General features: G+C 41.7%; 1 protein-coding gene across 1 annotated transcript in view; it reads right to left on the reverse strand.

Annotated features, from left to right (window-relative positions):
- Nucleotides 1-24,583, reverse strand: part of lrp1bb (low density lipoprotein receptor-related protein 1Bb) — a 232,969-nt gene that overhangs the window by 110,201 nt on the left and 98,185 nt on the right. Inside the window, exons 3-13 of the mRNA XM_068701483.1 lie at nucleotides 21,399-21,518; nucleotides 20,519-20,647; nucleotides 16,000-16,257; nucleotides 14,873-15,035; nucleotides 9,692-9,914; nucleotides 7,466-7,658; nucleotides 7,173-7,316; nucleotides 5,698-5,934; nucleotides 5,227-5,407; nucleotides 1,056-1,275; nucleotides 258-447 (exon numbers count right to left, since the gene is read on the reverse strand). Of these exons, the coding sequence (XP_068557584.1) occupies nucleotides 258-447; nucleotides 1,056-1,275; nucleotides 5,227-5,407; nucleotides 5,698-5,934; nucleotides 7,173-7,316; nucleotides 7,466-7,658; nucleotides 9,692-9,914; nucleotides 14,873-15,035; nucleotides 16,000-16,257; nucleotides 20,519-20,647; nucleotides 21,399-21,518 (2,058 nt within the window). The remainder of the gene's footprint in view (nucleotides 1-257; nucleotides 448-1,055; nucleotides 1,276-5,226; nucleotides 5,408-5,697; nucleotides 5,935-7,172; nucleotides 7,317-7,465; nucleotides 7,659-9,691; nucleotides 9,915-14,872; nucleotides 15,036-15,999; nucleotides 16,258-20,518; nucleotides 20,648-21,398; nucleotides 21,519-24,583) is intronic.

The following is a 24,583-nucleotide window of genomic DNA, read 5'->3' on the forward strand; positions in this document are numbered from 1 at the left end:
CTGTCACTGTTGATCAAAGCACTGGTTTACACCATGAAACAATATGCCTGTTGTTTGACAACAATAGACATACTTGTGAAATCTCAAGTGTGTATTTCACCTTAAGTGCTCTCCATTAATGGAGCGTTGTGTCGAGAATACAAATGCTTGGACACACAGCACCGAGTGGTACTATTTCCAGTGTGAAACGTTCTCTGTTAGGGAAGCTGCGGTTCAGCGGCGCTGGATGAGGAGCAAATGAGGGAAAAGCAGCCAACCTTGCTGACTCTGTGCATCGTAGACACGTAAGCCAAAGAGCGGTGGTCTCTCGCTCCGCAGCAGAGTGACATCGCCCGTGGTCAAGTCCAGCTGGAAGACCGAGGCGTTCATGTACTCCGTCCAAAAGATGAAATTACGATAATGAGAGATTCCGAACGGATGGTTCAGCTCTTTTCCATTGTACACCACCTGGAACATGAGGCAAACATGCATTGTAATCAAGAGATTAGGAGGCCGACGGAAAGATGCCATTAGCCACAAAAGAATCCATCATCTCAAACAAGGTTCTAGCTGTTTGAATATGGGCTTAGGAAATATTTGATCACAGTATACGATGAATGTGATTCAATTTTCTTTGCACAGATGTATTCACACGCCGCTGTCTGCTTATAATAATGTTTGCTAGAATCTTGGCATTGATTAAATAGCATTTGCAAATAACTAATTAGCTTAATATGCCGGTGCAACTACAGTCGAAGTGAGCAGTCAGCAATTTAGGGCTGTCTTGTTGGCAGTTGTTTTGGACGCTGACACTTTATGTATATCAGATTTACAACTGCAATTTAAAAAAAAAATGTTTCTGCTTTCTGTGTTTTAGGGTGTAAAACATTTCCAAGTTTTGTTAATGCAATACAATTAACACTTTTTCAATTTGCATGTTTATTCAGGATCTAGAATTGAAATCTCACAAGCAGCCTAACATTGAAGTCGACCAGAATCACAGCTGATGGGATTACTGCAAACGGGTTTCTGAACCACTAAACTCCTCCGTGTGCTCTTTACATGTCGACACTCACCATTCGTCCAGTCCCATTGAGATGAATCTTCTCGATGTGATCGTAGTAGGCGTCACACCAGTACATGGTACCAGTGCTGTGGTCCAGAGTCAGACCGTTGGGCCACAGCATGTTGGAGGTGACGAAAATGCGGCGGTTGGATCCGTCCATCCAGGCTTTCTCTATCCGCCCTATGCTGTCATTGACCTCATCCTCTTCCCAGTCCGTCCAGTACATCCAGCTGTCACGCATACGGATACACACAATTATTACACCAATAAACTGACATGATAAAGCATTAGCTCAGGCAGGGTCTATAAGTCATCCCCAGATCCAGCCTAACACTGATCACATTCCACATTCGGTCTAAGGCGGTTCATTTCAGCTGTCTCCTCATTCATCCCTGTCTTTACTTCTGACACACTGATGTTGGATGGTTGTGCTTGTTGCTCCCTTGATCAGCTTACTCCTGCTTTGATTTTCTTATCAATCAACATACACGTGACAGCATGTTTCTGTAGGCTTCTCTCAAAATGATGTATTTGGTATCACAGTGAAAAGTGCCTTGTGGGTTCTGTTCTGCTCACCCATGGGAAGGCATGACTGTGCTCCCCATGGAGTCTCACACATGCCGCTTTGATTCATGCAGGGAACATTACAGAGAACACAACCGGTACTGCCAAATACAACTTAATAACCATTAGTTCAGAAAACTAATATCATGACAGGAGTGTTCCCACTGAAATGGAAATAAACTGGGATCCAGATTTCCCATATGTAGAACCAAGCAATCAAACATCCCTGGCAGTCAAAAGAGAGTGCATCGTAGCTTAAGAAATGATTCAGGCTTATCGAGTTAAAGTGCTGCTTGACTGCACATCAGGGCAAAGTTAGGAGTCTCATATCCCCCCCCCCCCAAAAAAAAAAAAAAAAGAAAAAAGTTTCCAATGTATCTTGTGTATGCCGAGACTGCAACTCTCAGTGGGCCTGTGGTATTTGAAACGTGATTGGGTCAACGATTTGACATGATCGGTTCTCTAGTAACCATGCCCAGGGGATTCGCTCCGTTTGAGTGTTGCTGACTGGGCCATGTGGCCCCCCTGTTTCTCATCAATGATAGAGGGCTGGCTGAGGGCAGATGAAACAGAATGGGATATGGAGGTAAATGAAGACTCTCTGTCTTGAAGTCATCTTTATGATCTCGTGAATTATTCAGCAATGCTCCACACTCACAAGCAGACACACACACACACACACACACACACACACACACACACACACACACACATATGCCAATGCCTACACAGAGGCATGCATGGATACCATGTCAGATGGACGGATGGACACACCGTGCACTTGCACTCGTCACGAAAAGAAGAAAGTAAATACATTTTCTATTGTTTTGAATATAATAAATGTGACAATTGAATACTATTTATTCCATATCTCCACGTGTAGAGCTGCAATAATTAGTCAATTAATCAATTAGTCAATCAGCACACAGATTCATTGTTTAATTTATTTTTAAGCAAAAATGGCAAAACCCCAAAGGTGGTAGCTTCTCAAATGTGAATATTTTTTGGATGACATTTGAAAACTTTAACCTTCAACTGTGGGGACCTGTGATGGCAATTTTTTCAGAATTTGCTGATATTTTATAGGACATTGTATCAATAAATATAATCTGTAGATTAAACGATAATAAAGAAAGTTAGTGCGTTAGTCGCAGCCCCATTTCCATTAAATGCAATCTGCTACTCTATGTTCAGAGAGTGTCTACATGTCCGAGACATGTTATGTGAATACATGTAAAAGATTCCTAATGTAGCAAATGTAGAGAGGTATGACACTGCTAAGTTGACACAAGGAGTCCTTATCTTGTCAACACAGACTGGAGGCGGCAAACAGAGCAGAAAATAAGGTAGCGAGAATGCAGTGGAGAAATCAGTTGGAGAGGTGCATCCATTTTACCTGAAGAGACTCTTTCAGCAGAGCAGATAGAGATCAAAGGACTGTCGGGTTTAGGCTGAATGCTCCCTCAGAGGCCCAAAACTAGCTTTTCTAATCATTTGTGCTGTCAGCGGGAGGGTCGGAGCAAAAGTTATTAATCCTTCTACATAAAAAAATGACATCATATTCTCCACCCCGAACACTGCTGCTACGCCATATCTGTCAGGCCTGAAATTCTGACTCAAGACCCGCATGCTATTTTCTCATTAGTCTCACAAGTGTATGGTTGTGTTCTCACCACAGTTGCTTCTATTGGATTTCTCCTTTACACAAGATAAAGGTATAGATTTTAAGTTTTGAAATCAATGTGTTTTATATCCTTGGATATGCAGTCTGCAACACTGTGAGTTGGATTGTTTGAATCTGTGTCATTGTTACTAGAGATGGAGGTAAATAGTGCACATAATAGTTATTGTGGACTATGGGTATGGAAACATTTTAGTAAAAAGAGGAAGGTATGCAAATCAAAACCAAGCATATGAATAAGTTTGGGGTTTTGGTTTGGTGTATTTACCTACAGCAGTGAAACAGCTGTGTCTGGCGAAATGTTTGGAACAACCCCCTCGAGGCTTGAAAACTAATCTCTGACTGCTATGGATTTGGTTTGCGTTAATACGATTTAAGCCTTAAAGTGTTAATCCTTAAGATCCTTAAGACGCTCAATGAATTTGAGCTTTGCAGCATCTCCTCAATATGTTAAATACCATCTCTGCTGCTGATGTCCTCCATATATAAATTAGATGATCTATGAAGACTGGAATTTGTTAATTGGTTAACGAGCTGGGAGCTGTGGTTTATGTTCAGGCAACAACACGAGCTACCATTTTTTTTTACCAAAAAAAAAAAAAAAACCACAACCCTGCACAGGTTAGAACAGCAGGTGTTCTCTAAGTTTAACCATGCTGGTTTACATTTACATGTTTCCTTTGGAAAGACACTTAATGTGATCATCAATCCAAGCAGATGTCTGCTAAAACAGATGATCTCCAGGATTAACATTTGAGGCAAAGTGATATTTATATCTACAAATAGGCACAGCAAGAAGACGTAAGAAGGAGCTCAAAAGAAGATTTTTGTTTGCCACTTCAGATCCAGTGAAAAAAAAAAAACAAATCCAAAACTTGCAATAGGTATAAAAAAAACCTTTAAAAAAAGATTCAAAAACAAACTGCCACTGCATATTCTTACTTTCAGTTTCTATCAATTATGCCTATTACCATTTTTTTTCTTTAAAGCAGTAGACACTGTCACATGCATGGTCTAGTTTTGCAGACTTGTACTCACCAGAACCAACAAATTATCCAGAATCAACGCTAAATCACGTTTACAGCCGACACTCCCTGAAAACCTTCTTGGTGCTGGCTGCTGGTAGAAGCAATATCAACACATTCTCACCCCGATGCATCAAATACTGCAGCCTGGTCAGTGCTCCTAAGCCTCAACCTAAGACGCTTTACATCACTATTCCTTTCCAATTCACCTGCATCTCGGATGTGTGTATATTTCCCTTAAAAAACACAAAAGTAAAAGTATATATTATTCAGGCCTTTTCAACAAAGTCAAAACCTCCTTGTATTTTCAGATTAACGTCCTTTTTCTTAAAAATCAAGCAGCTACTCGCATTAGCCAACGCAACAGTAAGCTTGTTGGAGCCGCCCTGACGCACTGTTAAGCTTTCGGGGAGAATGGATTTGGACTGAAGGGTGCTGCAGGGGCAGAACACCGCTGACGAGAAGATGCAGAGCTCTGCACTGCTGGTGCACCCTTGGGCCTCGCTGCCCCAACTCTCCGGGCCGGATCCGTGGCAAGAATACCGGCGGGACGTGCTGCTGCACTCCGGGCACTCGGGACTGGATCGCCCCTCACCCCTCTGACAGTCTTCTAGTGACACATTATGCACACACAAGGTTCATTCCCTTCCAGAGCCCACAGTGATGGTTTTTAATAAATATTGTTAGCCATTCTTTCACTGCCTGAATTTTTTTGTTGAACACAAGAAAGTAGAGATAAGTAGCCAACTAGTGATAAACAGCACGACGCCATGGGTTGCTTTTCATCCTGTGCTCCCCGAATTTTTGAGTCCTCAGCCACCACTGACCTCTTTTAGCTACCGGCTATTGGATTTTTTTAAGTGTCTCTTTCATACAAATCAATTCACTGCGCTTTTTTTTCTTTTTCTGACCTGTTAAGAGGGTCGACCACGATGGCCCGGGGATGTGACATATTCCCTTCCAACAGAGTCTTCCTGGTCTGGGAGGCTCCTTCCAGTCTGGCAACACTGATTGTCTTCCTGTAGCCATCGTTGGTCCAATACAAGTTATTCCCAATCCAGTCCACTGAGATTCCTTCAACATTGTCAAGTTCTGCAACAGAATCAGCAGCAGAGAATTCAACAGAATAACAAATGATGTGTTCTAAAACGTTCTCTTCATGCAGTACTGTGACTTTGAACAGTTTTTGTCTTTTAAAGATGAGCTACAGTACATGAATACTACATTTGAAGTATTCCTGTGTTTTGAGTAGACTAGCAGTATGTGAAATGGCTCCCACCTAATGCCAGGAAAGAATTACTAATATAAAATACCGCATAATGTCAGTTTAATTAATTCTAGAAAAATGCTGCAGTAAGGATAAAAGAGTAATTTAGACCCACCATCTTTGAGTATCGTCTCTCTGCTATTTCCGTCTATTTTTTGTCGCCCAATGAGGAAACTGGTGGTGTCAGCAAAGTAGATGTGACCTGTTTCTGCGTAGTAGTCGATCGCTCGAGGGTTGACCAGGTCCTCGATTGGCACGACGTGCTCATCGCTGGACTTGATATTCATATCCAGGCCTCGGATGACCCCGGGACGCCCCTTACCATAGAATAGGAAGAGATCGTTTTTGGGCTCTGCAAGGCAAGAAAGGAGGGTCCCATTTTTACTGTTATTGTCAATTAATTGGTCTAATTCATCAATGCTGATCCCAGCATTAAACCCTCTTACCGGCCACATTGTTCTTATATGTGAGCCAGAGCCAGGGCCATCCATTCACATTAATGGCGCCAGTAATCAGTGCCAATGACTTTACTCTCCCCCTTCAATCATGCTCCTGCTACAAAGCTGCCATGACAGTAGGACGGCGGAAATGCTTGAGCAAACAGACAATGGCAATACTTACCTTGGCTGTGAACACAGCTTCTGATCTAAAATAACATGGTGTCTGTGTAGAAAGGCAAACAGAGAGGCCTAGAAAGCTGAGGCAGCTCCTCTGCGGCCCGTCAGCCGCTCAGGGGGCTGTGTGTTCTCCAACCCTTTGGGATCCACCGAAGAGGCAGGAGGAGAAATGAAAGAGGGCTTCCAGTGAGAGAAGCAGACCTCTCCTCGCTCTCAGCCCCTACCCAAGAGACTGGGATGCTGGGGGTGAGGACCACACATGCCTCGATTCAATTTATCATTTTGTGAGAGAGAGACCAACTACCCAGGAGACAATTAAGCATTGCAAGAGACCCAGATATCAAACCCCACGGTGACTGCTGTATGAAGAAGCACTACCATTTAGCACCGAATCTCATTATGCTTAGGGAGACGGAAAGCGCAAGCAAGAGAAAGATAGCCGGTGTCATCAGAACATCTATGAGGGGGGAATAAATCAAATGTGTCACGGCGAGCCTCCCAATGCTTCGTTACCCCGATCGAACAGTGGTGGGCCCTCAGATTGTGTCATCAATTTGATCTTCTGCTTTTATTGTCAAGTTCACAATGTCCAGCAATTGATCAGACCAGCCAACAAAATGCAGACAAACTTAGATCCTCATTATGGTAATAATCAATCAGGCTTGCGACAGGTCGATAGCGAAACGTCACTTTCAAATGGGTCCACCAGCGGTCGTCTTTATCACTGTCAGTCTGAGGCCGAGGCCTGTGTGGCACGCCCTCGGCTCGAATATGACACATGACCTTTACAGGCACACGTCAATATCAAAAGGAGCACTGATGCGAAACGTTTTCTTTCAGGCGTCGTGAGTCAAGATTTTTGTTCATCAATAACAGGAGGCACTGCCAACAAAGGATGTATATTTTTTAAGAGATATGCACTAAAATACAGAATGATGCACCAATTTAAATCCAAGGCAAAACATGTACTGACTTTTACAGGACTGTCCATCGGAGCCCAGGCTGTAGCCGGTACGACAGCGGCAGGTTCTGGACTTGTAGCTGCCACTCAGGAGGCAGAGATGGGAACATCCACCCGGTTTTCCGAATGAAGCTATTTCACATGCTTGACTCTTGACTGTGGACATAATCAATGACGGACAGAGAAATCATTACAAGCCAGTGAAGCATCCTCTTTCTGTACTTACACAGACTCCAGCTTCAGAGTCACAAGATGGGGAGGTTCTGACACTCACTTGCTCCATCTATAAAAAAAACGTGCCTTACCTTTTGGCTGGGTGAGTTTGTGGTAGACGCGGAGTCCTCTAGTATTCCCCAGGCTGGCTAATGTCCTGCTCTCCGCTGTGATGTTGAACCTGTGGATCCGCAGCAGCTCCACAGGGTAGCTCCCTTTGGAGGGGTCAGATTGGGTAGCATAAAGGTAGTCCTCGAACACAGCTAATGCATAAACGTACGACACCTGCAAAACAAGAAGATCCATAGTGTTTGTTTTGTTTGTTCAACATCTGGAAGCTTGAAGCCAAAAACAAGTAAAACTAAAAGAGAAAATAACAACAAATGTATTTTTCATTAATTCCATCATGCAGCAAGCATGAGGGTAGTGGGGTGGGGCGGTCTGTACATTTGGCAGCCCACACGGAATCAAAAGCTGGACCCCATGGGGAGGCCACTGGCCCTGACACCACAGCCTCCATGCTACATTTAGCAGGCTGACACCCACGCAAAGCACCATGCCTGGCTGAGCTGTGTTCACAGGAAGTACACCTAAGCTCACTGGGTCACACCTTTACTTCAGGGGCACAAGAAACATGTGTCAGAATAAAAAAATAAATATATAAACAAACCACTCAACCGTCTCTCTCTATGTAATTTGGCCTTGGCACTCTACTTTCAAAGCAATTTCACACATAGTACTTAAAAGGATGTGCGTATACTGTACTCACATCTCTCCCAACAGTATATGGTTGGGAGGGAGGAGGGAAAATATTAACAACACTGTTCAAAAGCAGTGTGTAGCCATATAAAGTGAAGACTCTATGCTGGACATAACTGTGTCATTTATAGGTATTTATTTTTTACTTGTAACACTGAGAAAGTTCAAGTAGACCGAGTAAAAAAACTCGGGCAAATTCATGGAAGGATTGTGCAGCTTTTGCACACAGCTAGAACGGCACAAAAGAGACAACAGAAGTAAAGGGTGTTGCTATGCACTCTGCACATATTCAAACGAGGTAATCTGGCACAAAGTTGGCCCCATTCTTTGCAAATGAGCTCAATTGCAAAAACAATCAAATTCACAGAGCTCAGCGCTAAAAAGTGACATTTGCAGTTGCGGTGAAATTATAAGCATTTCCAGTGAGTTGGTTGTAACTGAACCGCATTCATAATAGGTGTTAGTATCCTGGTATACTAAATCCCAAACACTGTTTCTCTCCGTCACATTTGAATACCTTGCCTAAAGTTTTGAGGAACGTCTCTGCACCTCGTCAGTCAGGAGCTTGTGGTTCTGCAAATGTATTTTCTTTCGCTTTTTCTCTCTGCCATCGTTCTGCTTCCTACGTTGGTGCAAAGTCAACGTTTGTACTCGGCTACACATGGATAGTAACAATCAGACGCCAAAAAAGAGCAAATTACACTCCGCTGCAAAACTCTATGGGCACGTTTACACTGTACTATCATTAGCCCAAAATCTTTTGAGAATCAGACCTTGAGAAGGGGCAGATGGGTTGCAAGAGATCCAAAACTCATGACGCTATCAGCCGCCACAATCCAGTCTTTGTGAATTTGTACGTGAAGGTCCTTGAAATTAATTTAATTTGAAAAATGCATCTAGCAAAGCAAACTGTGAGCAAACCTGTTACTTCTGCCCACAGATAACCACAGAAAATAAACTAAAACACACACAGTCTATGGAGAAGATGCAGAAAGGAGCTACAAGGCATTTCTCTTTGTAGACGCAAGATCTGTCTAATGAGGCCACGAGCGACTGGAGGAGGCCATATTATGCAAAGAACACCTGCATACAAAATAATTTGTTTGAATGTACATTTTTTCCTTCCTCATAAAAGGGCGAGTAACTAAGAATCAAGTTGCTTGAAAAGACCTTTTAATGAATAGTCATAATCTGTGATGAAAGGCTTCAAGAGTGTACTACAGAAAAGGGACTCTTGAAATGCTCATTTGGAAAACAGCCCGCATGTGCCTTCAATTCAATAACCATCCCCATTCAAAAGACCTTTTTTTCTACGAAAATGAGTGGTGCATTACAACAACAAGCAGTGAATATACTACCTGGCTGGCAGTGATAAAGTATGGTGCCCTAAATCAGAAAATTAGAAAGTCCCTTTCTCATGTAACAATTTGGAGTCTCTCAAATGAAGAGGAAGACGGTACTGATAACAGAAGCCGATTGTCTATTCAGATTCTCGCTGACGTTTGTCTGGAGCCGAGGAAAGACAAAAAGCAGCGCTTACAGTGAAATGTGACACTCACTTGGCTCCCGTGGACGACGGTGTGCCTGTTCTTGCCGTGGTAATCCACCACATCGATGTAATCCAGGTAGGCGTCTGCCCAGTACACCAGCTTCTTGACCACGTCCAATGCCACAGCAGTGGGCAGCTCAATGTTATAATCCACCAGCCGGGTCCGGTTGGTGCCGTCCATGTTGCAGCGCTCCACCTTGGCCACGTTCCCATAGTCAGTGAAGAAGAGCATTCTGCAGAGAGTGGGAGTGTTCAAATGAGTAAACGCTGTAAAGGACATTTTCAACATGTTTTGTCCTTCTGTGCTTCAGTTCTTCTAAGACCTATTTCTTCTACATACAATAAGCAAATCAAAACCCAATACTTTTTCCTTACAGTACACATTTGAGAATGTTTCTGGCTTGTTTAGTGTGATGGCCTATGTACTGTACCTCCAGCCATTTGATACAACAGAATGACACTTAACATACTGTATATAGCCTAATATGTCAACTCACGCTGCGATTGACTGTTCATCGAACCCCATCGCTGAACAGCGATTGTCCAATCATAGCTTAGCAACCGTAAATAACAGGGTTGTTATAGGGTAAGGGATATGATTAACAGTTCAAAAACACAAGTGTGAGGAATTAATTAAACTGTGTGATGCAAACATTAGCATTACAAAGCTTACCCGGCTAACAAACTTAGTAAACTAGTGTTACCTCTGAGGCCAAGAGTAATCACATTACAAGTACATTTTGAATGGGGTTACAGTTCATGTTAAACTAAAGTCCCGATCTTGAGTGTATATAGTTACACTCAAGAGCGGTCATGTTTCATGCATATTCCAGTTCTGCTGTGTTTTGATCTGTGCGTTTTGTTTGCCAGAAACATTGGTTATAGTCCACATCTGCAAAGCCTTTTACAATGGAAGGTTTGAACTAAAACTGTTAGGACCAATGATATAAACAAGATATGAGAGAATGACCATGCATTTGTCATCATAGGGGTAACTAGCTCAACACTGCGAGAACAGTGCAGAGTCTTTATATCCATGTCTTTCACATTGTTTATCAAGTGGTAAAGATGCAGACTTGTTTTTAACCTGGGACCTGTTAGTCCTATGTTTAGAGCATTTATCTATTTGTCTTAATTAAGCTCCTTGTAAATCCTTCTGATGATGCAAGTCTTATTTGAAAAAAAAAAAAAGGATTCTGTTGACGATCACAAGGAAAATTGGAGTCAATATTTTGCATTCTGCCCATTCATTCTTAGTGCCACGATATGGAATTGAATTACATAAGAACCAAAGGAGCAGATGATGAAAGAAGTTGGTGGGTGGTGATCCAAACCAGAGCGAAAAGTGAATATCTGGCTTACATTCACGAGGTAGGTGCTCTGTTTTTGTTCGATGGGGACAGTTTATAGTTGTAACAGCCAGCGGTGGAGTAAGTATGCGTAAGTGAAGCATACGCTATGCATTTAAAATACTTATTACTGCTCCAGGTGGTGCTTTGTTTAACATTAAAACAAGATTCAAATGGAATCTGCAAAGTACAGTAGCAAGAAGTAACTGCTGTTGGAGCAAAACCAAAAATTATATTTCCCTCTTAAATGTTGTGGAGTGGAAGTAAATACAGTATGCTTACTTATTTATTTATTTACAACAGCTGTGGACAGATTAGCCATACCAACATGTTGATATGGTGGAATATCCTGGTTCTGTAAGTTTGTTAAGGGCTCTGTTTATGCCCAATAGTATCATAATTTGATTAACTTAGCTTTATAGCAGCGTTGTTGTTTGTTATCTTCAAATGTATGCAGTATTAAGATAAAGCAGTGACATTGGCTGTGTGTTGTGTTGGCTTACAAAATAAAATTAAAAAAAATAGTCAAAGTGATAACAATAAATACAAACAGAATAAAACAAGACATAAAAGAAGTTTAGAAGGAATGTTAGATTAAAGCAGGATTTAAAAAAAAAAAAAAAAACTGCATCAGAATGTTTTGAAATGCCTTTTAAAAATACCCAGAGAGGCTGCCTCTGTGATACATAGACGCTCAATAACCTGGAGGCAAACGCAATAAAAGCAGCATTTCCCATTTCCTTTGTGGTAATTTTGGGGACATTTAGAAGGCAATGCTGCGAAGCACCTCGGGGTATGTGAGTAGACGTGAAATGATAGACAATGGGTGACGCACAGAGGAGCAAAACAATTTAGTACCTGAAAAACTGTGAGGAAGGATTGAAAATCAATTCTTAAAGACACAGGGAGCCAGTGGGTGAGTAGTCCTGTAATGCATACACTGTCACTAAGTATTCAAAAAGTGCTCAGGTCTGCATGTACAGTAATTAACATGGAAGGTGTGCCATGCTGTCTCGCTTTGGCTCTGAGAGGACGGAGCTCCAACAACCTCCAGCGATAACAAGCTACAGCCGGAGAGCCGCGGGAAGCCGACTTAATCTGCACAAGTCAAGTCAGGGGAGAGATGGGCTGCCCTTTGAACCCCAGACCAGGCTGGGCCCCGAAAAACTGTCGGCGTCAGCAAGGAACCATAGCTCCCCAAACAGGTGCGCCTCCATGTGGCATACAAATGATAGCTTTCTGGGATTACGATGCTGCTGATGCTGTAATTTTGCATTCTGCAGCTACAACGAGATCCATGTTGGATTTCCGGGAAATGAGCACCCCCTGATGAAATAAACTGCGTGGGACCATTAAAAAAAAAAAAAAAGAATGTGTCTGACAGTGAAGCAGAACACTGAATAGACACCAACAGTGAAAGGCATACTCCAAACTCTTTCTTGATGTTTCTTACTTTTCTGTCCATTTTATTTTCCGCAGTAGCAGTTACATAATTTCCTTCAGTGGCATTCTTCAGATTTGCAGTTTTCAGTCTGCAATGCACCTACACAGTAAATATGTGTTATATAGTCAAGGACTCTAACTTTAGGAACAACCAAAAGTATCTGCTACTGGATGCGATCTGCATTTTAACAGACAGATGCCTCCTGTAACAGAGTAGGGCAGCGTGTCTAACTTAAAGGAAACTAAACCACGTCCTCTACTATAACATGATTTCCTTCTGTAGAGTTTTGTTTTCTAATACCATTCTGCAAAAAAAAAAATCCAGAATAATCATTTCACTTATTTTTACAGAGGCTTTATTTTTGTTTTGCTTATCTAGATGCAGCCATCTCATCATAAGAATGACATTTATAGAACAAGTCAATTAGCCAAAGTAGCAGACTGGATCAATGAGTGACTATGTGGGTCATGGTATTTTATAAATTCATCACATGAAAAAAAAAATTTACAAAATGTTGCCACAGATCATAATACAGGCAGTAATTAAGTCTTCCCAAAAACATATTTGGCAAAGCAAATTACTAGTATTTACTTAATTTCCAGGGACAGGCTTGACTCTTGATTCTTACACTGATCAACACAACATCCTCTACTCCCCTAATCACATAGTACATCCTTTCCACTCACAGATTTATACAGTACATGGTAAACATAAACTAAAATAGGACTCACATGGAGCTTGTTTTTGTTCTAATGAACAAACCATATCATCATTTAAATTCTCCTCCAAAATGCTGAGGAAAGGGTCGTTAATCAAAAGGCTTTCCTAATGCAAAGTAGAAATGATCTGATAAAGACAAAGACACAATCAAATAACAGTAAAAATGGAGTGCGAAACCAGAGCATATTCTACAAACACTGTTCCTCACACTGTGCCTTCTAACACCTCCCTGATTTATTTTGTTTTCATTCCAATGCTCCAGGCTGACAGACCTCTCTCAGATGGGCTTCTTCAGAAACAGCTGTACATATCTCACCAATTAGAGGCAGGAAGAGGCCTTGGCAAACTCCTGTGTCTTATACAGTGAATCTCTAGCCAGCAAGCTGCATGTGTACCTCCCCTGTGGGCCAGCAGACTCTATATCCATACAATCCTCTATACACACACACACACACACACAACAGAATGGGCACTTACATGTATGTGTGTGTGAGTCATGCATAATTATGGCAAATCCACAAAAAAAAAAAAAAAAAAACAGCCTGACTTACAGCAGGCTTCAATAGGAACTCTAAGGTAAGGGATGTTTACCATCAGCCATATTGCTGCACAATGGCCAACCAGCCTTTAATGAGAACACAGAGACGCTGCCAACCAGATACAAACCGTCCATGTCATTAAGAAACCAGCAGCTCATTATTTTGATTAGACCCAATGGCTTTTAGTGGTAAAACAAGCTGTTAAATTAAGTGCAGTTTATAAACTAGACATTCACAAATAAGCAGTAGTAATGTAATGTAGCTCTGCCTCAATCAAATTAATTATATGTTAAGATTCAATGTTTAAATTGTCTAGGCCTTATGGGTGCTGGACGTGACGTTTTATAGAATTGGTGCAAAGCAGGATGATTTCATTAATGTTGATGTTTGGAGCTGCACTACGAGCTCTACTGCTGCAAAGAAAAGGCACATCGCTAGTATTGTGTCACGGTTTCTAAAATCTTGCTCAAATGTGCTCCAAGCTTGGTGTCTGTCCTCGTAATATAATAGCCCTGCTCTTGCTCACTGGAAAGAAGAGGGCAGAAAAGGCTTTGAGCTACTGAAAGTGGTTCACATTCTGGTACAGCTGCTGGATGCAATTTATTTAATTTCTTTTATTGTTTTGTTTTGTTTTTCTGCACGACGACACATGAAACCTACACACAATAGGTTGTGCGTGACTGTCAACCGCCTGCTGTAAATGTTTCAGTTTGCACTGTGTGCGGTGTGGGGATATTTTCTAGTGTGCAGTTGCTAAGCTTTTTTTTTTTTTGTGATCTCCACAGAGACAAAAACCCTGTAATGGAAAGTCCTGAAGGGGCCTTTTTTACTGAGGGATGTGGGGTGAAATCAGTGAATACAAATGAATGTCTCGACAGTAGAAGCTGTCTGAAGCATCACCAGCTATCCACCAAATTACACAGCTCAAAGAGAGGAGGGCTGAGTCGAAAGACAGGGAATCATTTAAATCCCTTCATGGCAACTCACTCACATTCTTCCAGACAAGTCAATTGCTATGCAGTGATTTTTTTTTCCTCTCTTCTTCTGTGTTTTTTTTTTTTTTTTTTTTTTTTTAACAAAAGATGCATGATGATAAATGAGCCTTGCTGTACTTTTAGAGAAGGCTGCAGAACACTCACCCCATGAGAGGATCCAGAGCTATTCCTTTGGGATTCAGCAGGTCTAGTTGTAGGATGGTAACACACGTGTCCCCACCATGGTCACAGACAAAGATCTTGTCGGTGATGCGGTCCACGAAATAAAAGTTGCCTGTCAGCCAGTCAATAGCCATGTTCTCCACATCTGCAATGGAAAGATTGGGTTACATTCTTGTGTAAAACAGCTGAATAAAAATGTAGTATAAAACGCTTGAATACATTTTTTTCACCTGCATGAAAGAGAGTAAAAAAAAAATGATCAATATCGGTGAAGCAGAGGTTGTGATATCCCATATTTTGGGTCCTACACTTCCCATAATGCAAGTCAATAGCATGTTTTGTAAGACCCCCCCCCCCCCCTACCTCGTAAATGTCACACCTTTCAAACCAGGAAGATCAAGTTGTTAAAGGTTTTGGTTTTAAATACCTGGATTACAGCACAAGCCCTGATGACATCAGTTATTCAGGGAAACATAATTAAAAGCTCCACCCAGGTGCACAGTAGACACACAAATGCAAAAACCATGGCCACTGAGAATTCTAATCAGCTGGTCTATTTCCATTATGTTTTTTGCAAAGGACACAAAAGTATAACCTGACACCTCAGATGCAGTTGTTCTAAATGAATGCACCGATATTAAGCTGTAGGTAATGACAGCAAGAGGACTAGACACTGACTCAAAGCCTACAAAGACTGCCAGTGAAAACCTTCCACAGGTTTGATATTTGTGAGAATCTGGACAAGATCAACTACACAGAGGGAAGGTGAGCACTTTTTAAGTATCAGAGCAGGAGTAGCCTGCAGGCTTGAAGGACAGCTGTAGAGGAAAGGTGAGTGGCCCAAACCGCTGAGGCTAACCTGCCTTCAGCCACACAGATAATGAAGAGATATAGCGTTAGCTCACAGGTAGGAGTGTGAGAGCTCATACAGGAGAGAGAGCGAGAGAGGTGTTGGCATATATGTGTGAGAGAGCATTGGGTGATGCGTATCTCATCTCACCACTATCCTTTTGGGGGGAATGTTCATGATTTGAGAGCAGGTCATCAGTCAAAAAGCAGAGTAAGGAAATGAAAAGGTGTATGAGCTGCTAGAGATGGGAAGTACATACGTTGCAAACTTTGTTGTGTTCTTATTTCTTGTTCCCGTGTGAATCCACGCAGATTCCTCGTTTCAGCACAGCGGAGTTGCCCAGAGGACTCTGTTGACAGAGCCCAGCATACACTTTCCTGGTTGTGCTGGAAATCCAATGCCAGTGTTCCATTTACACTCAGAGACCTCAGGGGCTGGAGACCTGTTCCATTTAGATGGGTGATGACAATACGATCCGAACCACCAATGAGAAGCATTGGACGGCTGTCACCGGGATCTAGAGAGAAAGGGACAATATGCACGTTTACCATGGACCAAGGAAAGGGTTAAAATGGCAGCCAAATGACTCAATATTTTAAAAAAAGAGACAAAGAAAGACGGCAAGCATGCCTTAGTGACAAAGAATACTTCACCATCAAAGGTAGAGACATAAGGAAAGAGTGTATTCTAAACAATCCTAAATCATTGTACCAATAAAAAAAGTAAAATAGGACCCCAAAGTACTTAAAAAACATGCAACTCAACTGTATACTATACTGTGTACTTCTACCACAGAAGAAAACATTGAAGTTGCCGACTACATTTACCTGACAGAGAGACTACATTACAGATTCAGATTTTACTCACAAAATATATAATAATTAAAAAATAATGAATTGTTTTTGATTTAACTATTCTGCATCGTAAATTGAAATCACCATCTTGAACGAACATCAAGTAACTGTAAGTACTCTTTCCCTGTATGCAGGACTTTTACTGTGCGGTGTTAGTAGTTTTGTTAAAAGTTTTTGTTAATTACTTAATTAATTAAAGCTGTAAATTTGTCACTTTCTCAAGCTTGCACATGTTTTTGTGCGGGAAAGATTTCTATGCAACGCCTTTTTGTAAATTTAATTTCGGAGATGTGAGAGCTACTGGATGCTTTGAAACCGGCCCGGTTTGCATACATCAGCAAACCTAATGGAGTTATTTTGCTGCAACGTTATTAGTACTATAAACGAGTATGGCAAAAAAACGTACACAACTTGAGTTGCAATGACTAAGTGTGGCCGTTCTTTTGTAGGCTATCCGCTGGAGCTCGTTAACTCTAGGGGAGTGAAGAAAAGGTTGGTTGTAACGTCATCCAGAATCCAGTATTCAGCAGAAAAAAAGTGAACTGCAGTCACTGAGCCGGCCGATGTCTGCCAGCTGCAGAAGACATGCGCAAGTCTGCACAGCCCTGAAGCTCCGCCTCCGCAGCTGCACACAACACTGTATGCTTGTTTATTCAAAGTTGTTAATATTGAAAGTGGCGCGTGTTCAGATTACACCAAATTCAAGAAAAACACTCCATTGGGTTCCAGAAATACAGCCACCCAGTTTGATCAGATGAGCGCTTCTCGAGATACGCGAAGAACACACATGAAAGACAGAGAGAGAGACAGATCCCTTGCTTTATAGTTAAATAAGTCAAGTCAAGGAAAGACAGTCCGTGGTGGTAAAACTGAGATAAGCTGCTTTATGGGCTTAATTGAGCGTGTGCATTCTCTGACATCAGGTTCACCCCCTAAAAAGGGCCCTTATTTATCCCGATCTCCCACACAAGTTCAAGTCAAGGGCTACCCTCCTAATATAGGCAATAAATCACAATGCCTGCTCACATAACTGCTTCCCTTTATCCCTCTGAATCAACTTTTAGTAGTCACACGTTTTTTTCTCCCACACTCGCAGGTAGACGGGGGTTTTGACCAGGTTGACCCTGACTTTTAATCAAGCATGAGAAACGTTAGCATATGCAGAAGTAATGGCAGAGCTTATTGTGGAGCAGACCATCGTGAAGTACCTTATTTTCTAGTTTCTAAAAGCTGCTGTCTTTGTGTAGTGCATTATTTGGCTCGTTCTGGTGTGTCTGTGTTTGACAGCAGCTGGGAGGCTGAAAACCAGCAGGGGAACAAGGGACAAAATGCACACAGTGCTTACAGGCCATGAGCAACACAAGGACCACACCGGCATCTCCAACCAAAGGGACACTTGCAGGAAGGTTTACGCTGTTTGATGTGTTGCTGCTGACCAGGGAGCTGTATTCACAAACATTCTGAGAATACTCTCAGAGAGCTCCTAGCTTAGTCTGAAAAGTGTAGCGAGGAGTCCTAGCTTAGTCTAAAAAGTGTAGCGAGGAGTCCTAGCTTAGTCTAAAAAGTGTAGCGAGGAGTCCTAGCATAGTCTAAAAAGTGTAGCGAGGAGTCCTAGCTTAGTCTAAAAAGTGTAGCGAGGAGTCCTAGCTTAGTCTAAAAAGTGTAGCGAGGAGTTTTAGCTTAGTCTAAAAAGTGTAGCGAGGAGTCCTAGCTTAGTCTAAAAAGTGTAGCGAGGAGTCCTAGCTTAGTCTAAAAAGTGTAGCGAGGAGTCCTAGCTTAGGAGAGATTTAGGAAACCTCTCAGTGCAACTTGTACCTTAGTGAGGAGGTATTCATTCTGTTAAATAAGTGTGACTGGTCGATCAAAAAAAGAAAGGACGAATGCACTCTTAGTGACAATATGTATAGAATCGAGAGTTACATCGAGAGGCCTAGTTATATAATTTAGTCTCTATTTAGACATGGTGTAGTTATGAATACTATTTTACGTTATTAGCATCATTGATCTATTTCTTATTCATCATTGTTATTTACCGTACTGGTAATTTCAGTAGTTGATCTATTTAATTTCAACGGGAGATAAATGGTTAATCTCTTATCAGTGTATTACATTACTGACCGGTCTTTATAAGTGGTGGCGTTGGTCAACATGTAAAATCAATAAACCAGCAAACGCTGTTGAATGCGACCAGTTGACAGACATCTTAGTGTTGTGATCACAGTTGTTCCTGGCATTATAGCGTTGCCGCGTTGGATGGGAGACGTGAGCTCTAATGAGATCGACGACAAACATTATCCCGGCACGATCTAATCCGTAGTGTTTCATTAACTCACTGTCATTCAGCGTTTGGAGAATGTCTCTCCCACCTCCTTGTTCCAGCATATTCTCCTCTGCTTGTGAAACTCTTAAGCCTCTTAAAAGTCCCCCCCCCCCCCCACACACACACACACACACTCCTAACAGGAGTTCTCGTCAGGGCTAAGATGCTTTGTGAATAACTTGTTTCCTAACCAGGATCTTGTCTTAACTGTAAGGGGAAATCCTAAGAAGACGTCATAATTCTAAGAAAGTTCTTAGAATTCCATCACTAGGAGCACATTTTTGTAACAGGAAGCTTTATGAAAACGGTCCCAGGTAATTAGCTATCTAACCTGAAAATTGATGTTAGCAGCTGCATAATTGCTTTATGCAAATATGATTCAAATTTAAATGATTTGTATGGAACAAAATGTGTCATCTACATAGACAGAGAACTTGTGATATGGACACATGAATGCAAAGATGCATCGTCAAAATGAGCAGAGCTGGTAAGATTCCTGCTATTTATTCTATTGTGTGTAAGACCGATAGAGATGTGTTTTTTTGCAACATGCAATAACTCCACACTTCACTAAAATACAGCAGGTACTTGAGTCGGTGAAGTGCATTATTAAACAGACATGAAAAACAGCAGTGTGTTGTAGAGTCAGATTTATGCAAGGAATACAAATAGCATAAAATATTGTACCTTTCACTTTAATCTGAATCACATGAGAAGAGATCAAATCAAGATTAAGACCCTAAAAAGAACATTTTTGCTGCAGAGTTTTCACTTCAATCTTACACTCAACACATTAATATGTTTTTCATTCCCTGCTGCTCCTCATCTTCTAGCCTCCGAGAGCTCTATGAAATTTATATTCATGAGCTTTTACAACTAATGGTAACCCCATAGTTATCCCCGCACCACTATCGCTCTCTGCTAAATTAATATTAATGCATGTGAGCATTGGGTTCAGTTAAGTTTATGGGTAATCATATTCAGTTTATTCCTGGTAGGACACCAGTCACATTGATTAAAAGCTGCAACAGTGGTGTTCTCCCCAGCTAGGTGTGTTGGGCCTCCAGCTATTTTCAACCCATATAGTGACAACACCCTTTTAAAAAAAAAAAAAAATAAATAAATCAGCTTCACTTTATGGTTCATTGCACAACACAAAAAAAATATACAGCACAAGGTTAACTTGTTTACTTGCAGACGACGGACCACCGAAACACAATACCTCTTTGGGTTGTTTTATTTCTAAGTAGGCTGTTTTACTCATGGGGACGGATTTGTTACCAGCATCGGGCATTAACATAAATCAGTGTGACGCTGGGCATTGTCTCCACACAAAATACTCCAGACTGCTCCCACTTAAAATCACATGCTCATTAATTTTATCATTATCCTGGCCTGACCACGTCTACCCATTCTCATGTGGGTGATAGATGTGGTCACTACTAAACCACATTAATCTTGCCCCACAAAAGCTATCGAGTGCCAAGGAGATGCTAAGCTAGGATTCCACTTCTGGTTGAACAAAACCGCCCTGCTTATTATTAGAAATGAAACATCCACACTACGCAGATTATATTGTTTCCCAATGCAAGTGTGCCGCTCACCTTGTTTGGCTTTGCAGGATCTCCTGTCAGGCTGCAGGATGTATCCTTCTGTGCAGCTGCATCTGTACGACCCGTAGGTGTTCGTGCAGGTTTGGCTGCATGCGCCATACATGGCACATTCATCATGATCTTATAGAAAAAGGAAGAGAGTCATTTGTAACAAATTAGGTGTGCTCAAACATGACCCAAATACATAAAGTATACTTAATGTGGCCTCACTCTGGCACCTCAGGCATAATTACTTTTATAACCAATGAGCCTTTTTTTGGAGCTGGAGTACCCTATAAACCCGCCTCTCTCTCTCTCTCTCTCTCTCTCTCTCTCTCTCTCTCGCTCTCTCTCTCTCTCTCTCTCTCTCTCTCTCTCTCTCTCTCTCTCTCTCATGTCTTCCCCAAAACAGGATCAAATTGAAGAAGTAATGCCACTTTGTTAAACCCCTTCCTCCAGCATAATTATGCACTGTTGTGCCATGTCGTTGGTATAAGGTCTGTACAGAGTCCAAGTAAGACACTACAACTCTAGAGGCACCTTTGGCAGGAAAAGCCTGTCATCCTCGCTGGCTGTCAGAGACCAGCCCTGTGGCACATATGTAGAGCGTAAAGAGGGAGGGGAGGAGACACGGAGGAAATGTGTGCTGTATATATACACAGTATGAGTGTGTATGCATTTGTGTTGGGGTGTAATGCACTGTACAAGAGGCCCTGCCTGCAGACAGATGGTTCTCATATACCGAGCACCTCCTGCTTATTCATCTGAAGGAAGTGTGGCTGAGGGCAGAAAAGGAGGGATCGGTGAGGGGAAGAGAGAGGAAAGGGGGGGGGGGGGGGCTACATGGAAGGAGCCCCCCTCCCCCCCACCAGCGCGGCTGAATCCTATATACCTCTGCAGCTCGTCCCGTCCTCGCCGACCTCAAAGCCATCAGCGCAGAAACAGAAGGTGCCGTTTCTCGTCATGACGCAGCCGTAGCGGCACCGGAGCTCGTGGCAGGCTGACAGGAGCTCTGCAGGGGGACGGAGAAAGAGAGTGACAAAGTGAGAATTGGACTAAAGGGAGAGGAAAGGATGCTTGGAATGGGAAATTGCTTCTTTTGATTTTCCTCGTCGTAGCCTTTACTCACTGTTGCTCCTCCGTCATTTAGCAAAAAAAAATTAAAAAAAATCCAACTGACTGACACAAGTTTAAACATTTATTAGACCATAGTTTCTATGAATCACCATGAAAAAAAAAACGTGTTAGTCTCCCAAAGCCAAGCTAATTTCCACGGCTCTGTGTCCGCGTTCATCTGGTGACTTGCTAGGTAGCTGTTACAGGAAGGACCTGAAAAAGGACCTGAAAAACTAATTTCAGAAATGTCACGGTACTGATAAGTAAATGCAGACAGGTGGAGAGTAAAAAGGGACTTTTGTACTGTAAAGCATAAGTGTTGAAACTAAACTGTGAGTTTCATAAAGCCCGTATGAATCAGTGACCCACCAATCGTCTGATGAGTGAAAACAGAACTCATTACCAGCCGTGTATTCTCATGTCATCATTTGGCACATTGACTGACAGGTAGCAGCCCTCAGGAAGTGCCAACATTGTCATTTCCCATATATCTTTAGAATGTATTTATTATTTTTTTGGTGATGATGCTCTTTGTAGCACTTATCTTCATACAGAAAGAAACAAAGAACAGCTAATTATGGCAGGATGGAAGTTTAGCAGAACAAATAGCACAAGTGAAAGCGTAACCCTGCAAACAAGGCTTTAATTGCACACAGATTGATATGCCACTACTGAACATTAATTAATGTCAACTTACGGAGCAAAAGACAAAAGCGTGCATTGATTGTCCTTGCTAACCATTTCAAGACATTATGAAATGCTGCAGCAGAGGAACAAATCAATTCTTGACAGGGTGCATTTACATTTAACAGTGTAGCGGCGACTGAGCGACAATCAAAGCCTCGACTCTCATTACTTTCTAAATGACAAAACAGTCTTTGATTTGGATTTTTAAGAGTTGGAATCATGTGATGTCAGTGGATCAGACACTTTTTAACACTTACGGAGCTATCAGAAGTCATTATTTTCTTCTTTGTGTGTCTTGACACATTGAGATGAACGGTCTCCTTGTATTGTTCGGAGAGCAATAATATGAATCTCAGTGAGGGCTCGTTGAAGACCAATATGTCAACTGATAATCATAAAATAAACTGTAAAGTGAGGGAAATCTAGCAATGAAGTATGGTGACAAACTGTTGACTAAGAGGCCAGAGGCATGGACACACACATTACACACACTCACACACACACACACACACACACACACTACACTTCTTTACTCAATCTCAAACAGTGAGCACAACAGTGTGTACAAAATACTGTTATTGATACTAATATATGCAGGCTGTGAAACAATGGCTCTGTTCCCTTTCACAGCTTCAGAGAGGGCTGACATGGAACTACAGGGGTGAACTTTTTGTCTATTTTATATATATATATATATATATATATATATATATATATATATATATATATATATATATTGCCCTCAGTGGAGTTTTGACTGACAGGGGGTTGAGTGGGAAATAACTGAATTTTCATTTAGGGGCAAACTATTTTTTGAGGTGATAAGAGAGCAAGCAAACACTGAAGTATTAAAATGGTAAATGCCCAGTAGCCTTTGGTCTTCCATGACCACAGAGAGCCAGTTTGGTTATTTATTTATACTCCTCACTTGTTCATAGAGGTGAAATGATTGAAAGGGCTGGACCTCAATAAACTATAAAGATAATCTGGAAACAAACTCCTGGCAGAGAGGCATGGTATTGCTTTTCTGTGTTTAAAGGATATGTTGTTGACATTAATCATTGTGTAATGACAATTCTTTACTCCATTTATACAGCCAGTAGAGAAGTACGACTGCCAGGCACACCTAGAGGTTTTGCTGAACTATAAATGTACAAGCATGTATCCAAAGTTGCCCAGTGAAGTTTAAACGGATATCTAGAAGAAAGAAATGGTAAAAGGACTGTACTTGTGTGGCGCTTTTCTCATCGTCCGACCACTCAAAGCTCTTTATCACCACGTGTCACCATTCACCCATTCATACCCATTCATACACTGATGGTAAGGGGCTACCATGCCAGGTGCCACCTGCCCATCAGGACTCTAACATACCCATTCACACACCGCAGGCACAGCTTACGGGAGCAATTTTTGGGGTTAAGTGTCTTGCCCAAGGACAAATCGACATGAACTAGCGGAGTCGGGGATCAAACCGCCGGTGCTTTGATTGAAGGACGACCTTGCTCTACCACTGAGCCACAGTCGCCCCACCACGTGAAAGCTCCTGTTGGGGAGCTGACTGAAGATATAACCCTGTCTCTAAAACATTACGCGTATATACAACATTGGCTAATTGTACTGTCTTGTGTGCGCACCTGCAGTATGTCAAAAATACTACATTTTTTTAGGATTTCTTCATTTACTCTGTACTTTTAAGGTACAATTTAAGCAGTGGCGGGCCGTGCATTTTATACCTGGGCCTTCTGTGCTGTCATATTACAGTAGAATAATCTAATTATGGTTTTTATTTGTTTCTAGGGTGTAATAATACACATATTCATATTAAATCGTTCGGTACGAAGCTTACAAACCGAACAATACGTTTGAATAATACTAGTGCGTTTGGAAAATGCAGAAGCTTAATTTGTGGGAAATATGATGTTTTCGGTGGACTGCGCTCACGGAGGAGACAACAGGCTGTGACCTCTGAACCCGGAACCAAAAAAACCCACACTAAAGAGCACGAGCAATTCAAATATTATTCACATCAGAGGGAACAATATTAACCATATCATGAAAAGGACACGATAGAAAATCTAACAGTAGTAACGCTACTGCAGATGTAAAAACACAGCAGTTCACTTACCAAAGCTGCTGTTCACTTAAAGACAAAGTCCATCCTGCTTTCTTTGATTACAAAGAGTTTAATAGAAAATAAAATCTACACCAAGCAAAACGCTAAACATGTCATAACTTCTCTTACATATGTTTCAACTTGAACTCTTACTTAACACT

The sequence above is a fragment of the Cebidichthys violaceus genome, unplaced genomic scaffold (assembly GCF_023349555.1).
Source record: "Cebidichthys violaceus isolate CVI_PGR_0920_01 unplaced genomic scaffold, fCebVio1.0.p SCAF_11, whole genome shotgun sequence".
Lineage (NCBI taxonomy): Eukaryota > Metazoa > Chordata > Actinopteri > Perciformes > Stichaeidae > Cebidichthys > Cebidichthys violaceus.